The sequence below is a fragment of the Somniosus microcephalus genome, chromosome 27, assembly GCF_052327205.1.
Source record: "Somniosus microcephalus isolate GS21.2 chromosome 27, FLI_Smic_1.0, whole genome shotgun sequence".
NCBI lineage: Eukaryota > Metazoa > Chordata > Chondrichthyes > Squaliformes > Somniosidae > Somniosus > Somniosus microcephalus.
This window is the reverse complement of record NC_141013.1, coordinates 36,745,695-36,759,502: the sequence shown is the minus strand read 5'-3', so window position 1 is coordinate 36,759,502 and position 13,808 is coordinate 36,745,695. Positions and strand designations below refer to the sequence as shown.

At 46.4% G+C, this 13,808-nt stretch overlaps 1 protein-coding gene across 3 annotated transcripts in view; it reads left to right on the top strand.

Annotated features, from left to right (window-relative positions):
* The window catches only part of LOC147100129 (lamin-B3-like), an 85,039-nt gene that overhangs the window by 40,001 nt on the left and 31,230 nt on the right, over window positions 1–13,808 (top strand). For all 3 annotated transcript variants that reach the window (XR_015073838.1, XM_085968856.1, XM_085968854.1), the window contains exon 6: window positions 2,668–2,888. Coding sequence is in view for 2 of the 3 variants with exons in the window: in XM_085968856.1 (XP_085824982.1) it covers window positions 2,668–2,888 (221 nt within the window). In the remaining variant the exon portion in view is untranslated. The remainder of the gene's footprint in view (window positions 1–2,667; window positions 2,889–13,808) is intronic.

Genomic DNA, 13,808 nt, shown 5'->3' with positions numbered 1-13,808 from the left:
TATTTTAAACAAATTAAATTTTTTGAAAAAGTAATTAATGTTTTTTACGGGGCTAAAAATAAACTTACCTTTTTTAAAAGTATTTTTAAATTATAAATAAGTGAAATTTCTTTTTTCTTTACTTTTTTCAAATCTTATGCTGGTAAAAGCAGGCCTTACTCGTGCTTTTACCATGTGTAAGATTTCTAAGGGTTTTCTGCGGGTGGAGGTTGTGCAGAAAATGGAACTCTGCCCCCGCAGAGGCCCTTCTCCAGGGCAGGCGTCCGATCTGTCAAGAGTTCTTGACAGATCGGAAATGCCAGTTTTCAGTGCATGCGCCTGGCATGCCTGAAACCTGTATTTCCGATGTCCCTATGGGTGTGTACACAGCGCCTACACTCCCGTAGGGATCGGAATATACAGCCCAGTAATTTGTTTGTCATTGGGATGTCTGTTACAATAACCATAAGCACCATAAAGATCTTGTTATTGTCCCTTGCCAAGTCTAGAGGCTTTCTGCCCATTGCTTCTTGCATTTAGGTCTTCCCACTTACTATCTAAATATCTCAGCAATGGCCTTGCATGTGGTCTTTTCCCAGTTGGCTCTATTCTATCACCCATCAATGAGCGTGACTGGGCTTTCCTGTAATGGCCTTTCTCTTCCCTTCCCCTTGTTCATATAGCCCACCAATACTCCAAATTTGCAGACGACACAAAGCTGGGTGGGCGTGTGTGCGATGAGGAGGATGCCGAGAAACTCCAGGATGATTTGGACAGGTTGGGTGATTGGGCAGAAGCATGGCAGATGCAATATAACGTGGATAAATGTGAGGTTATCCACTTTGGTGGCAAAAACAGGAAGGCAGATTATTATCTGAATGGCAATAGATTGGGAGAAGGGGAAGCGCAACAAGACCTGGGCGTCCTTGTGCACCAGTCGCTGAAGGTAAGCATGCAGGTGCAGCAGGCGGTTAAGAAGGCAAATGGTATGTTGGCCTTCGTAGCGAGAGGGTTTGAGTACAGGGACAAGGATGTCTTGCTGCAGTTGTACAGGGCCTTGGTGAGACCACATCTTGAGTATTGTGTGCCGTTTTGGTCGCCTTATCTGAGGAAGGATGTTCTTGCCATGGAAGGAGTTCAGCGAAGATTCACCAGGCTGATACCTGGGATGGCAGGAATGACATATGAGGAGAGATTGGGTCGATTGGGCTTGTACTCGCTGGAGTTTAGAAGAATGAGAGGGGAATCTCATTGAAACTTATAAAATTCTGACAGGATTGGACAGACTAGATGCAGGAAGGATGTTCCCGATGGTCGGGGAGTCCAGAACCAGGGGTCACAGTCTAAGGATAAGGGGTAGGCCATTTAGGACAGAAATGAGGAGGAATTTCTTCACCCAGAGAGTAGTGAACCTGTGGAATTCTCTATCACAGAAGGCAGTAGAGGCCAATTCATTAAATATATTCAAGAAGGAGTTGGATATATTTCTTAAGGCTTGAGGGGCCGAATGGCCTACTCCTGCTCCTATCTTCTATGTTTCTATATGCAGGCTTCAAATGTTGAATGGCCACTTGGACAAGATACTTAAATGCCACCATTTGTGGAAATGCATCTCTAGAAAAAAAAAAAAGGCCTTCCATAAAGATCTTGGCCTAGAAATTGAGTTGGCGCCGCGCCAGGGCTTTAGCGCCGGAAATTTAGCGCCGGCGCAAGTCCCCCTGCGCGCGCCAAAAAATCAGTAGCGCCGCGCCCAGACGGCTGCCGGCGCTACTGGAGGGTGTCAGCGCCTCGCAATGGGCGCTGACTGCCGCATTGCGGCGCTAATCCGCCGCTGCGGCACCCGATGCGGTGCGGCAGGCTGGGGAAGTGCAGGCCTCCTCCTTCCGCTAAGGAGGAGCTGCCTGCACCCGACCGCTGGCCGTTGATCTGTGGAGAAAAATGAGCCCGGCACCTCGGAGAAGTGCCGGGCTCGCGGCCCACACGCATCTGTGCCGCGGGGGGGTGTTGGAGGAGTCCGGGGAGGGAGGTGCGGGCAGGCGGCCGCCGGGAAAGCGGCCGGCCGCCGCGCGACCTTAATGCGCCGGCGCTAAGACCCGTAGCGAACTTTTGAAAAATCGTTGGTTGCGGCTGCCACGGGCGAGGCGGCCGCAACTCAATTTCGGCGTTCGGGCGCGTTGCCACGGCAACCGGGACGCTGCGCACACCGATGACGTCATCGGTGCCGGCGCAGCGCAACCGGCTAACGCCGATGGCAGCGCCCAAGTGAATTTCTCAATCGGCTGTACTTGCGGCACTAGGCCCTCTAGCGCCTCAAAATGGGCGCTAACCCCACTCAATTTCTAGGCCCTTGTCCCTTGCCAAGTGACTATAATCATGCTATTTCGAAGAAAAATATTCTGCCGTTGATATGCAGAAATTATCCAGTATATTTAGCAAAGCTCCTGACATTTGGTACTCGTGGTGAAGTGTTGAATGTAAATCTAAAGAGAGATGTTACAAAATATTTCTTCCTAAAAATACTGCCGGATAGGAACTAGTTAGAATCATTTTTGCTTCCACAAGTTATCTTCCTGAAAAAGGTTGAGGTGCCAAAAAAAAATCCACAGGATGAAAGTTTAGTTTTGGGAGCCAGTATGTCATTGTCTTTTTCTTATCCCTCCCTCCCTTTCTTTCTTCTGAATTTCTCAGACTTCTACTCTGCAAACTAAAGTTCATGATTTGGAGATGTTGTTGGATCGGAAGAAGGCAGCCAACCAACAGCGGATGGTAGACAAGGACCAAGAAATTACTGAAATTCGCAAGGAACTGCAGGACCAGCTGGAAGAGCATGAAGATCTACTTGGTGTGAAACTGGCATTGGACATGGAGATAAATGCTTACAGGAAGATGCTGGAGGGAGAGGAACAAAGGTGAGTTCCTTGTGATACTGTGCTTTGTTTATTTGATTTCAGCAAAGTTTCGTTACTTAATGATCTATCTGAAGCAAAATTATCCCATTGGAACTAATAGAAGGAGATAATTATATTTCCATGTTGCTGTTAAGCATTGCATGTTACACCAGCTTCAGGCTCCTTCCATAGTCACTCTGTGGGCCTACATTGCTGTAGTTTTCTACAAAGCAAACTGTGTTGTCATTTTAATTTGTGCACTTACTCACTCCTGGTCTGTGCATCTCATCTCTCTATATGCAAATCTGTGATAATGGCTCAGCTCCTGACTCCCCAAACCCTCGACCACCTACAAGGCACGAGTCAGGAGTGTGATGGAATACTCTCCACTTGCCTGGATGGATACAGCTCCAACAACACCCAAGAAGCTCAACACTATCCAGAACAAAGCAGTCCCCTTGCTCGATACCCTGTTCACTGGCTTAACCATCCACTCCCTCCACCATCGGCGTACCATGGCTACAGCGGGCACTATCTACAGGATGCACTGCAGCAACTCGCCAAGGCTTCTTCAGCAGCACCTCCCAAACCCGCGACCTCCACCACCTAGAAGGGCAAGGGCAGCAGGCGCATGGGAACACCACCACCTCCAAGTTTACTGTCGTGGAACTCCCTTGCTGACAGTGTTGCAGGAATGCCTTCACCACAGGGACTGCATTGGTTGAAGAAGAAGGCCAACCACCACCACCACCACCTTCTCGAGGGCAACTAGAGATGGGCAATATATGCTGGCCTCGCCACCTATGCCCACGTCCTGAGAATGAATTTTAAAAAATCTGGGCTGGTCCTTGTGCATCACTACTCAATCTTCCATTCTGATTTATCCCTTGCTTCCTTTCACCCCTCGCTCCCCCTGCGCCCCCCCCCCAAAAAAAAATATCAGCAGTCAGTATAGTCTTGACAATGTAGTGTCAAACCTCTGATTCTATTTTTCTTTGTCTCCTAGTCCCTATCCTGTGCACAAGAAAACTGAGTCCTGATGTGGAGTATCACAGGAACTCTGTGACCTTTTAAAGATAGGCCTCACTTCAGTAGGCAGTTCATCTCAAAGTCCCACTACAGTTGTAGCTCAGTAACAACGTCAGACTCATGTCTCAAAATCCTTCCAAGATCAGGGATTTCAACTTTTGCAATGACGGGTCTTTTTTAGTTTTGGTTATCATCTCACTGATCATTGCTTATGACATCAGGAGGAAAAAGACCAGTTGTTTGATCATCTTTGACATCTGAGCGGTCACGTTCAGGCAGGCAGTTTTGACTTTAATGCACAGGGTCCGTACAGATCTGTACCTTGTGTAAGATTGTCCAACTGCAGAAAGTACAGAGGAGATCTAAAAAAGGGAATAAGAGGGGCAAAGAGAATGTATATGAGAATAGATTAGCGGCTAACATAAAAAGGAACCCAAAAATCTTTTATAAATGCATAAATAGTAAAAGGGTAGTCAAAGAAAGGGTGGGGCCAATTAGGGACCCAAAAGGAGATATTCTTGTGGAGGCAGAGAGCATGGCTGAGATACTAAATGAGTACTTTGGCAGTATCCTCTTCTCTAGTGAAGACAGATACAATGTGACAGTAAAGGAGGAGGCAGTAGCGATATTGGAGCAGATAAAAATAAATAAACAGGAGGTACTTAAAAGGTTGGCAGTGCTCAGAGTAGAAAAGTCATCCGGTCCAGATGTGATGCATCTTAGGTTACTGAGGGAAGTAAAGGTGAAAATTGCAGAGGCTCTGGCCACAATCTTCCAATCTTCCTTTGATATGGGGGTGATGCTAGGGAACTGGAGGAATGCAAATGTTAGACCCTTGTTTAAAAAAAAAAAAAAAGGGGAGAAGGATAAACACGGCAACTACAAGCCAGTCAGCCTAACAGTGGGAAAACTTTTTAAATTCATTTCTGGGATGTGGGCGTCGCTGGCAAGGCCAGCATTTATTGCCCACCCCTAATTGCCCTCGAGAAGGTGGTGGTGGGCTGCCTTTTTGAACCGCTGCAATCTGTGTGGTGAAGGTACTCCCACAGTGCTGTTAGGGAGGGAGTTCCAGGAGTTTGACCCAGTGACGATGAAGGAACGGCCGATATATTTCCAAGTCAGGATGGTGTGTAACTTGGAGGGGAACTTGCAGGTGATGGTGTTCTCATGCACCTGCTGCCCTTGTCCTTCTAGGTGGTAGAGGTCACGGGTTTGGGAGGTGCTGCTGAAGAAGCCTTGGCGAGTTGCTGCAGTGCTTCTTGTAGATGGTACACACTGCAGCCACGGTACGCCAGTGGTGGAGGGAGTGAATGTTTAAGGTGGTGGATGGGGTGCCAATCTACCTGGCTGCTTTGTTCTGGATGGTGTCGAGCTTCTTGAGTGTTGTTGGAGCTGCACTCATCCAGGCAAGTGGAGAGTATTCCATCACACTCCTCCTTACTTGTGCCTTGTAGATGGTGGAAAGGCTTTGGGGAGTCGGGAGGTGCAGAATACCCAGCCTCTGACCCGCTCTTGTTACCACAGTATTTATGTGGCTGGTCCAGTTAAGTTTCTGGTCAATGGTGACCCCCCCAGGATTTTGATGGTGGGAGATTCAGTGATGGTAATACCGTTGAATGACAACAGGGGGTGGATAGACTCTCGCTTGTTGGAGACAGTCATTGCCTGGCACTTGTGTGGCACGAATGTTACTTGTCACTTATCAGCCCAAGCCTGATTGTCGTCCAGGTCTTGCTGCATGCGGCAATGGACTGCATCATCTGAGGAGTTGTGAATGAAACTGAACACTGTGAAATCATCACCGAACATCCCCACTTCCGACCTTATGATGGCGGGAAGGTTATTGATGAAGCAGCTGAAGATGATTGGGCCTAGGACACTGCCCTGAGGAACTCCTGCAGCGATGTCCTGGGGCTGAGATGATTGACCGCCAACAACCACAACCATCTTCCTTTGTGCTAGGTATGACTCCAGCCAGTGGAGAGTTTTCCCCCTGCATCCCATTGACTTCAATTTTACTAGGGCTCCTAGATGCCACGCTTGGTCAAATGCTGCCTTCATGTCTAGGGCAGTCGCTCTCACTGGCGTCGGGTCCAGTAGGTTCTCATCCTTTTGTGAATTGGCTTTATGTAGGCTATATGAAAGATGCATTCAATAGATCTCCTTTAGTTGCTGAATAACTGAATGTAGTCCTTTATAAGCTGTTCAAAACTGCTTGCAAATGTAATTTCAAGTTTCTTACCTGGAAGACCGTATTAACAAACATAGAAAGATAGGAGCAGGAGTAGGTCATTCTGCCCCTCGAGCCTGCTCCGACATTTAATGAGATCATGGCTGATCATCCAAATTCAGTACCCTGTTCCTGCCTTCTCCCCATATCCCTTGATCCCTTTAGCCTCAAGAAATATATCTAACTCTTTCTTGAATATATTTAATGAATTGGCCTCAACTGTCTTCTGTGGTAGAGAATTCCACAGGTTCACCACTCTCTGGGTGAAGAAATTCCTCCTCATCTCTGTTCTAAATGGCTTACCCCTTATCCTTAGACTGTGACCCCTGGTTCTGAACTTCCCCCGTCATTGGGAACATCCTTCCTGCATCTAGTCTGTCTAGTCCTGTTAGAATTTTATAAGTTTCAATGAGATCCCCTCTCATTCTTCTGAACTCCAGTGAATATAAGCCCAATCGACCCAATCTCTCCTCATACGTCATTCCTGCCATCCCAGGTATCAATCTGGTGAATCTTCGCTGCACTCCCTCCATGGTAAGAACATCCTTCCTCAGATAAGGCGACCAAAACTGTACACAATACTCAAGGTGTGGTCTCACCAAGGCCCTGTACAACTGCAACAAGACATCCTTGCTCCTGTACTCGAATCCTCTCGCTATGAAGGCAAACATACTATTTCCCTTCTTAACTGCCTGCTGCACCTGCATGCTTGCCTTCAGTGACAGATGCACAAGGACACCCAGGTCTTGTTGCACTTCCCCTTCTCCCAATCTATTGCCGTTCAGATAATCTGCCTTCCTGTTTTTGCCACCAAAGTGGATAACCTCGCATTTATCCACATTATACTGCATCTGCCCAATCACCCAACCTGTCCAAATCACACTGGAGTTTCTTGGCATCCTCCCCACAGCACACACGCCCACCCAGCTTTCTGTCATCTGCAAACTTGGAGATACTACATCTAGTTCCCTCGTACCCCACTAGTCACTGCCTGCCACTCGGAAAAAGACCCGTTTATTCCAACTCTTTGCTTCCTGTCTGCCAACCAGTTCTCTATCCAAGTCAGTACCTTACCCCCAATCCCATGTGCTTTAACTTTACATGCTAATCTCTTATGTGGGACCTTATCGAAAGCCTTCTGAAAGTCCAAATACACCACATCCACTGGTTCTCCCTTATCTATTTTACCAGTTACATCCTCAAAAAATTCCAATAGATTAGTCAAGCATGATTTACCTTCTGTAAATCCATGTTGACTTTGTCCGATCCTGTCACTGTTTTCCAAGTGCTCTGCCATTACATCTTTTATAATGGACTTGGCATTTTCCCCACTACCGATATCAGGCTTACCGGTCTATAATTCTCCGTTTTCTCTCTACCACCTTTTTTAAATAATGGGGTTACATTAGCTACCCTCCAATCCATGGGAACTGTTCCAGAGTCTATAGAATTTTGGAAGATGACCAGCAATGCATCTACTATTTCTAGGGCCACTTCCTTAAGTACCCTAGGATGTAGATTATCAGGCCCTGGGGATTTATCGGCCTTCAATCCCGTCAATTTCCCTAACACCATTTCCCTACAAATACTGATTTCATTCGGTTCCTCCCTCTCATTAGACCCTATGTTCCATGACATCTCTGGGAGGTTATTTGTATCCTCCTTTGTGAAGACAGAACCAAAGTATGTATTTAATTGGTCAGCCATTTCTTTGTTCCCCATTATAAATTCCCCTGATTCTGACCGCAAGGGACCTACACTTGACTTCACCAATCTTTTTCTCTTCACATATCTATAGAAGCTTTTACAGTCAGTTTTTATGTTCCCTGCAAGCTCACTCTCATACTCTATTTTCCCCCTCTTAATTAATCTTTTTGTCCTCCTTTGCTGAATCCTAAACTGCTCCCAATCCTCAGGTTTGCTGCTTTTTCTGGCCAATTTATATGTCCTCTCCTTGGATCTTATGCTGTCCTTAATTTCCCTTGTTAGCCACAGTTACGCCACCTTTTTTGTTTTATTTTTATGCCAGACAGGGATGAACAAATTATGTAGTTCATCCATGCGATCTTTGAATGTTTGCCATTGCCTATCCACCATCAACCCTTTAAGTAACATTTCCCAATCCATCCTAACCTACTTGCGCCTCATACCATCGTAGTTTCCTTTATTTAAATTCAGGACCATAGTCTCTGAGTCAACTAATTCACTCTCCATCTTAATGAATAATTCTATCATATTACGATCACTCATCCCCAAGGGGCCTCACGCAGCAAGATTGCTAATTAATCCTTTCTCATTACATAATACCCAGTCTAAGATGGCCTGATCTCTAGTTGGTTCCTCGACATACTGGTCCAGGAAACCATTCCATATACACTCTAGGAATTCCTCCTCCACAGTATTGTTAGTAATTTGGTTGGCCCAATCTATATGTAGATTAAAGTCACCCATGATAACTGCTGTGCCCATACTGTACGCATCTCAAATTTCCTGTTTAATGCCATCCCCAACCTCAGCATTACTGTTTGGTGGTCTGTATACAACTCCCACTAACATTTTCTGCCCCTTGGTATTTCTCAGCTCTACCCATACAGATTCCACATCATCAGAGCTAATAACCTTCCTTACTATTATGTTAATCTCTTTAATCAGCAATGCTACCCCACCTCATTTTCCTTTTTGCCTGTCCTTCCTGAATATTGAATACCCCTGAATGTTGAATTCACAGCCTTGGTCACCCTGGAGCCATATCTCCATAATCCCAATTATATGATATCCGTTTACATCTACTTGCGCAGCTAATTCATCCACCTTATTACGAATGCTCCTCGCATTAAGACACTGATGCACTATCAACAATACCAAAGACTACGAAATGGACTTATATGAAGTAGGCTTTTATTGACTAAGAACTAGAGCATGCCTCTGCTAGTGAATCCATCCTAAGAGCTCCCGGGGGAAGGGTGGTGAGTCACCTTTATACCTGGGCTTAGGGGTGGAGCCAGGGGCTGAGACATGCCTGGACTTGAACAGGGTTAACAGTGGTTTACCACACAGGCATGTACAGGTTAACAGTGGTTTACCACAGACACAAAGCCTTCAGGCTTTGTTTTTATAAGCCCAGGACTATCGGAAGCCCCAACAGTTATTTACTTTATATGGTAAGAAGACCTTGAATAACTTGCTGATGAAACAGCTGATGGGATAAATATTCCATTGTAGCATTTAACTGGGAAATGTCCCAGAGACCCAATTAAGACTATTCTTGTCATGCCAACGTTTTTTTTGGCTTATCTTAAATCAGATTTCCATTGAGAGTGTCTTGTAAAGCAGCTACGTAGAATATACCTCAGTTTCACCAAGTTTGGCTAACACTCAGAACAGTGTTTTCTGCAGCTCTGTTTTGGCAACAGGAATTGGGACATTCTAAATATAGCCTCCCTACTCCAAATCTGGTATTTTGGTGTGGCTCCCATGGTATGTGAGAGATTGAAAGAATGACTAAGAAAGTGGGATTACGTGCCATTACAGTATCGTCCATCTTCAAATGATGACATCCCTTGCCACGATTCCTCCCAACTATCCCTTGGATCATACTGCTATTTCAGTTATGTTATGGTTAGGGAGTTTTGACCAAGTTGTTTTTAGCGTTGACGTAGGTCAGCAAGAGCTGAGCTGTCATTGCAAATCCTGGGCCTTTGTGTATAACAGAAGCGAGAGAGAGTGTCATGTGGAGGGGGCAGTCTTTGTGATATTACAGAGGCAAAAAAATTACTTTTCTCTAGACTAATCAAGGATGGCCAAATTCCTACATTGTGGGAAGAGTGCCATCAGTCAAAGAATGACAGGCTGTACAAGTATGTAATTCCATTGGTCAGTAAATCAGTCATCAACTTTGAATTGGTGCTAAAAGCATAAAGGAGCAAGTTGGAATGAATTTTTCCATGCAAAGAATGATCAATGATTTACCACAAGTGGCTGTTGAAGCCGAGTCAATGATGACATTAAAAAGGGAATAAGAAAAACATGTGGAAAGAGGAGGGAAGCGGGAATAGAGTACAGGAAACTCTTTCTTATCCGGGACCGGCGTGGTGCCGGTTGATCAAAAAGTCCGGATTACAGAGAGGTATACTTACCAAGGTACGAGAGCCCCGTACACGGCCACAGGTGCAGGAGCCCCGGTTACACGGCACTTGTGCAGGAGTCCCGGTTACACGGCCACAGATCCAGGAGTTCCTGTTGCACGGCCACAGGTGCAGGAACCCCGGTTACACGGCCACTAATATATAGTAAAACTTATCTGAACCTACTCCTGAATTTTGCCGGTTAAGAGAGATTTCCGGATATTAGGTGCCGGTTAAAAGAGTTTCCTGTACATAGTTCCAGTGGGGGAGCTAGCATGGATAAATAGCCTTAGTCTATACCAAAACTTACTTCAGAACAGGAACTGAAAAGTGTAATGCTTCCTCTGGTATTAAATAATGGGTATACAAATTGAGGTTTCTTACCATGTGCCAGAGGTGCAAGAAAGGTTCCTGTGGTGTATGTAACCTGTTCCACCTTAAGAGAACTTAAGCCTGGTCCACCTTAAGAAAGGTACTACTTTCTTTGGCTGCTGTATACGTAATACGTATGGTGGTGACCACACCGGTATATAAGCACAGTGTAATAATATTGTATTCAGTATAGTCCGACCTCCAACCAGTAAAGGCCTGTTGAATTTACTCTTGTGGTCTGTGTAGTAATTCTCACTATAACACACAGACTTAACAGTGGCGACGAGTCCGATTCTTACCCTGCTGCAGTAATTTCCACGGCGACTTCGTCCACAGACAGGACGTCGAAGAGAGGTTTCCACCCTCATCACCTACGGGAAGACACGTCGAGCGGCAGGCATCGAGCAACCGGAGTGCAGAAGACATCCTGACCTCGAAGCCTCCATCAGCGACTGTCAGCTTCTTCTACTACCTCGTGGTGGGTAAGCCGGGCAGCGACGCGACAGAAAGTCAACCGCGTTGGCTGTACAGACGGGGCTGGGAAGACGGAGGAATAAGGGCGGTGAGGTCGATCGCGACCAGAGATAAGGGCCGGGCCGCTTTCGAGCAAGAGGCGCAGCGCGGGACATCGATCGCGACCGGAGATAAGGGCCGCATTCGGGCTAAAGGCGCAGCGTCTGGGGAAACTGAAGGCGCGAGAGCCGCGGTGAAGCGGAGACAGCGTCGGGGGACGGGTGAAGACCGCCAAGCGCGGGAAAACCGCCATTTTGTGGGCGGAGGACGACGGCAAGAGCGGGAAGCCGCCATCTTAGATAACATAAAAAATACGATAAATTGCTACGATGCCTAAACATGGGAACATTAATGCCTTCGACAGTGAGATAGAAGACTGGGCTATGTGTGTAGAACGCATACAAAACTATTGTAAGGCAAATAAAATTCCTGAGACAGATAAAGCACTAACATTACTCAACTTAATGGGTGCGAAGACATACGGGCAATTGAAACACCTGTTATCACCAGATGAACCGGCGGATAAGACGTTCGAACAGATTGTTACTGTCCTAAAAAATCATCTTAGCCCCACGCCGCTGATGCTAGCGGAACGATTTAAATTTTACGATAGAAGACAGCGGCAAAATGAAAGCAATGCTGAATATTTGATGGAATTACGTAAGCTAGCAAAATATTGTCAGTTTGGAACGGGACTGACAGAGGCACTTCGAGATAGATTTGTGTGTGGTTTATTTAACCAGGATACACAAAGGCGACTGCTCGAGGAGAATGAGCTGTCTCTCGAGAAGGCGGTCACTATGGCAGCAGCACACGAGGCCGCAGCGAGAGGCACTGCAGTAATGCAGCTACGGCCACCGGAACTCGGTACAAACAAATTGGGTTTGAGTTCTGTCAAATGTTATCGTTGTGGAAAGACAACGCACGATCAGAACCAGTGTTGGTTTAAAAACCAAGAATGCAGAACGTGTGGCAGGTTTGGCCACATAGCTAAAGTATGCCGGTCAGGAAAGAAGACCAGCAATAAAAAGTCACCGCAAGGAAAATATGCAAAGGTACACAAGGTGACAAAGAACAGTTTGACTGAACAGAAGTCAGATTCAGACGCTAGCAGTAATGAACTGGATAGCTTAAGAATACACAACGTTGGTAAGGATACAGACCTCCAGACAATTTGGGTCACTCTTAAGATAGCAGGAGTCCAAGTAAAAATGGAATTGGACACTGGATCGGCATTGACGGTCATGAATAAGAAAGATTACAGAAGGTTATTCCAACATATTCCCTTACAGGATACGGAGATTATATTGAAAACGTACACGGGGCAAAGAGCGTACCCCATCGGAAAAATAGAGGTAGAAGTGGTCCACAAGGGTGAAGGAAGCCAAGTAATGGACTTATATGTGCTACCTGAAGGAGGTCCACCACTACTAGGACGGGAGTGGATTAGGAAAATGAATATGGACTGGCACTCCTTGAAAGCACTAACGGTAGATTCCGGGGAAACAGCTGTCAAACCTAAACGATTGTCCAGAATATTGGATGAGGCTAAAGAGGTGTTCCAGCCGGGACTGGGAACACTGAGAGGAATTACGGCAAACATCAAGATTGATGAACATGCACAACCAAAATTTTTTAAAGCCAGGCCGGTACCCTATGCAATACGACCTGCGGTTGAAGCGGAGCTGGAAGCACTAGAACGTTCAGGGGTACTGTCTAAAGTAGATTGGAGTGAGTGGGCTACGCCCATTGTTCCCGTTATGAAACGTCCTGCGAACAATAAGCCAGGAGATCCAGGGAAGGTTCGCATCTGTGGAGATTTCAAGATCACCGTTAATCCGGTGCTTCACACGGTGCAGTATCCGCTTCCACGGATTGAGGATATTTTCGCTTCACTGTCTGGCGGGAAACACTTCACCAAGATAGACCTGGCGCAGGCGTACTTGCAGATGGAGGTTGAAGAAGAGTCACGCCAATACCTCACGATCAATACGCATCGAGGGTTGTACCGGTAATAGGCTGGTTTTTGGTGTGGCATCGGCTCCAGCAATTTGGCAGAGGGCCATGGAGCAGGTATTACAGGGAATTCCAGGCACACAATGTTACCTGGACGACATTCTGATCACAGGTGATGGTGATGAACAGCATCTCGCTAACTTGGAACTGGTGCTCAACAGACTGAAAGAGTATGGACTTAGGGTAAATCGGCAGAAATGTGAGTTCTTCCAGAAGCGGATCTCGTACTGTGGTCATGTCATTGACCGGGAGGGGCTTCATAAGTCTCCTGACAAGATAGCGGCAGTTGTAAAGGCTCCCGCTCCGGAGAATGTCTCTCAGTTGAGGTCGTTTCTAGGATTAATTAACTACTACCATAAATTTCTGCCAAATCTATCCACGGTGCTGCATCCGTTGAACGCTCTTTTACAGAAAGGGGTACCATGGGACTGGGGCGAAAATTGTAAGAAGGCATTTCGCAAAAGCAAAGAATTGATCACCTCAGAGGAAGTGTTGGCTCACTTCAACCCGACACTGCCTATTCGGTTGGCTTGTGATGCTTCTCCATATGGTATTGGGGCAGTACTCTCACATAAATTGCCGAATGGCACGGAAAGGCCAGTCGCGTTTGCATCCAGATCATTGACCTCCGCTGAGCGCAACTATGCGCAGATCGAT